This window comes from Penaeus vannamei, chromosome 13 (genome assembly GCF_042767895.1).
Source record: "Penaeus vannamei isolate JL-2024 chromosome 13, ASM4276789v1, whole genome shotgun sequence".
Classification (NCBI taxonomy): Eukaryota; Metazoa; Arthropoda; class Malacostraca; order Decapoda; family Penaeidae; genus Penaeus; species Penaeus vannamei.
The window spans coordinates 45,050,191-45,052,690 of NC_091561.1; the positions used below are offsets into that span (position 1 = coordinate 45,050,191).

The 2,500-nt window shown below is 42.0% G+C and overlaps 1 protein-coding gene across 2 annotated transcripts in view; it reads right to left on the reverse strand.

Annotated features, from left to right (window-relative positions):
- Positions 1-2,500, reverse strand: part of LOC113814668 (cell adhesion molecule 3) — a 21,461-nt gene that overhangs the window by 2,123 nt on the left and 16,838 nt on the right. For both annotated transcript variants that reach the window (XM_027366720.2, XM_070129314.1), the window contains exons 3-4: positions 1,450-1,658; positions 37-172 (exon numbers count right to left, since the gene is read on the reverse strand). In XM_027366720.2, coding sequence (XP_027222521.2) covers positions 37-172; positions 1,450-1,658 — 345 coding nt within the window. The remainder of the gene's footprint in view (positions 1-36; positions 173-1,449; positions 1,659-2,500) is intronic.

Here is a 2,500-nt window from a genome sequence, read left to right on the forward strand (position 1 = left end):
ACAGCTAAGCACAAGTATGACATCCTCGACACTGACCTACGACGGTCAGATTGGCAGACGCAAAGGAGGTCTGGAAGGTCGGCGCCTCGCTCATGACCTCGCACCGGTAGACGCCCTCGGAGACCAGGTCAATCTTCCTCAAGGTCACGATGTGTTCGTTCGACTTAGAGAGCTGCAAGGTCAAATAAGAATGAAAGAGAAAAAAGAGATACGGTTTTATGCTTTCCTTTGATAGAGAATTGACTATGCATGTGTGAGAGAGAAATTCTAAGGAGAGAAAGAAAGAGATAAACAGAGGACACTGAAGGGACGCGAGAAAGCAATAGAGGAAAGACGGATTGGAAAGAAGGAAATTAAAACTCGTTAAAACTAAACCCGCTTAAGTGAAGCACGATTGGCCAAGGTTTACGAGTGTCATCCATCTTCATACAGTACAACGTCGAGGTTTTCATCGTCCGAGCTCGAGAATGCAAGAGTTTACGCCAGACTCAACCACTCAACCTTAGCCACCTTAACATACGTGAATCTCAAAGGAAAAATACTTGCGATAGAATAAAGGAACAGCAGAAAGGGTAATCAATCTCTGCTTGGACGTCACGCCGCAGTGAGATAAAACAATCTTACGTAATCAGTGGCAGTTACGGATGGCAGCCGAGAGGGCGCCAGGTGCAGGGGCCGCCTCTGCTGGCTACTGATTGGGGCGCTCGCACGAGGCGTAAATATCACGTGCCTTTGTACAAGAGTGTGAGAGAGAAAGAGAGAGAGAGAGGGAGGGAGGGAGGGAGGCGATGGGGGGAAGTAGGAGAGAGAGAGAGAAACAACCTCATCTTTTATTTCAAATCTTCAAGTCTTCCCTTATCACATACTTTACCATCTCTCTATTTCCCCCTCTTTCTCTTCCCTTAGCACTTTTTCTCTACCCCGTCCCCTTTTCTTTCCCCTTCTTTCTTCTCCGTAAACGTCGTGAATTGTTACTCCTGTGCAGTTTAATTATACATCATTACATACGGCAACTGAACGAAGAAAATGACGAGATTGTTATTCTAAAGACACAACGTAAATCAGGATTTTGATTTTTTTTTTTTTTGGGGGGGAGGGGAAGGGAAGAATGCATTTTTTTTTGGGGGGGGGTACAGATCATTAATCGTGGAACTGGGAGAGAGAGAGAGAGAGAGAGAGAGAGAGAGAGAGAGAGAGAGAGAGAGAGAGAGAGAGAGAGAGAGAGAGGGAGAGAGAGAGAGAGAGAGAGATGAAGGGATGGAGGGAGAGAGAGAGAGGAGTGGAATAAGATTCACTGCCAATATAATTGTCTTGTTACATATTCACTTTCCCTTCTCTCTCTCTATCTATCTCTCTATCTATTACTCCCTTCCCTCCCTTCCTTCTTTTCCTTCCTTCCTTCCCTTCCCCCCCTCCCCCTCCCCTCCCTACTGACGCAGGGCCACTCACGTAGACCGTCACGCCGGGGAGGTTGTGGTCCACCTTGACCTCCGGGTAGTTCTGCGGGATGAAGCTGTAGAACTGCTCGCCGTCCTTGTACCACCTGACGGAGTAGAAGCCCTTGACGCCCGCCGACCAGAGGCACTCCAGCTGGGCACTCCGGCCGGAGATGCCCGGCTGGGGCACCTTCACGTCGTGGACCAGGACGCCCTCGGCTCCTGTGGGGGAGGGAGAGCAGAGGGCTTCGTCAGGAGGGAGTGTATGAGGAAGGGGGGGAGGGGGGAGGGGCGGGAGGGAAATCAAGGGAGAAGGGGGACCAATTTTCAACTAATTGTGTGTATGTGTTTGTGTAATATATATATATTTTATATATATATACATATATATATATATATATATATATATATATATATATATATATATATATATATATATATATATATATATACATGTAATAATAATAAGGATAATGATAACTATAATCATAATTATAATCATAATAATAAAGAGTTTATTAAGTAGAGTTTTAGTTACAAAAGTAAAATTGTTTACAAAGTTATCATTTAAGTGTCTAATACAATAGGGTATAGTAGACATATAATATCTGGATGTATGACACTTTGGTTCACATAACATGTATGTATGTATGTATATGTATATGTATATGTATATGTATATGTATATATATATATATATATATATATATATATATATATATATATATATATATATATATATATGTATATATATATATATGCACGTACATACATAGATATAGATATAGATATATGTATATATTCATATAAGTTTATGTATATATATATATATATATATATATATATATATATATATATAGATAGATAGATAGATATAGATATAGATATAGATAGATAGATAGATAGATAGATAGATAGATATATAGATATATATATAGATTTAAATGTGTGTGTGTATGTGTGCGTATAAATAAGCCCACATGTTTGTGTTCGTTGCGTGCCAAAGGCCATGCCGGCCCCCCCCCCCCCCCCCCCCCCCCCGACCCCCACCCCCGGGCGGCCGA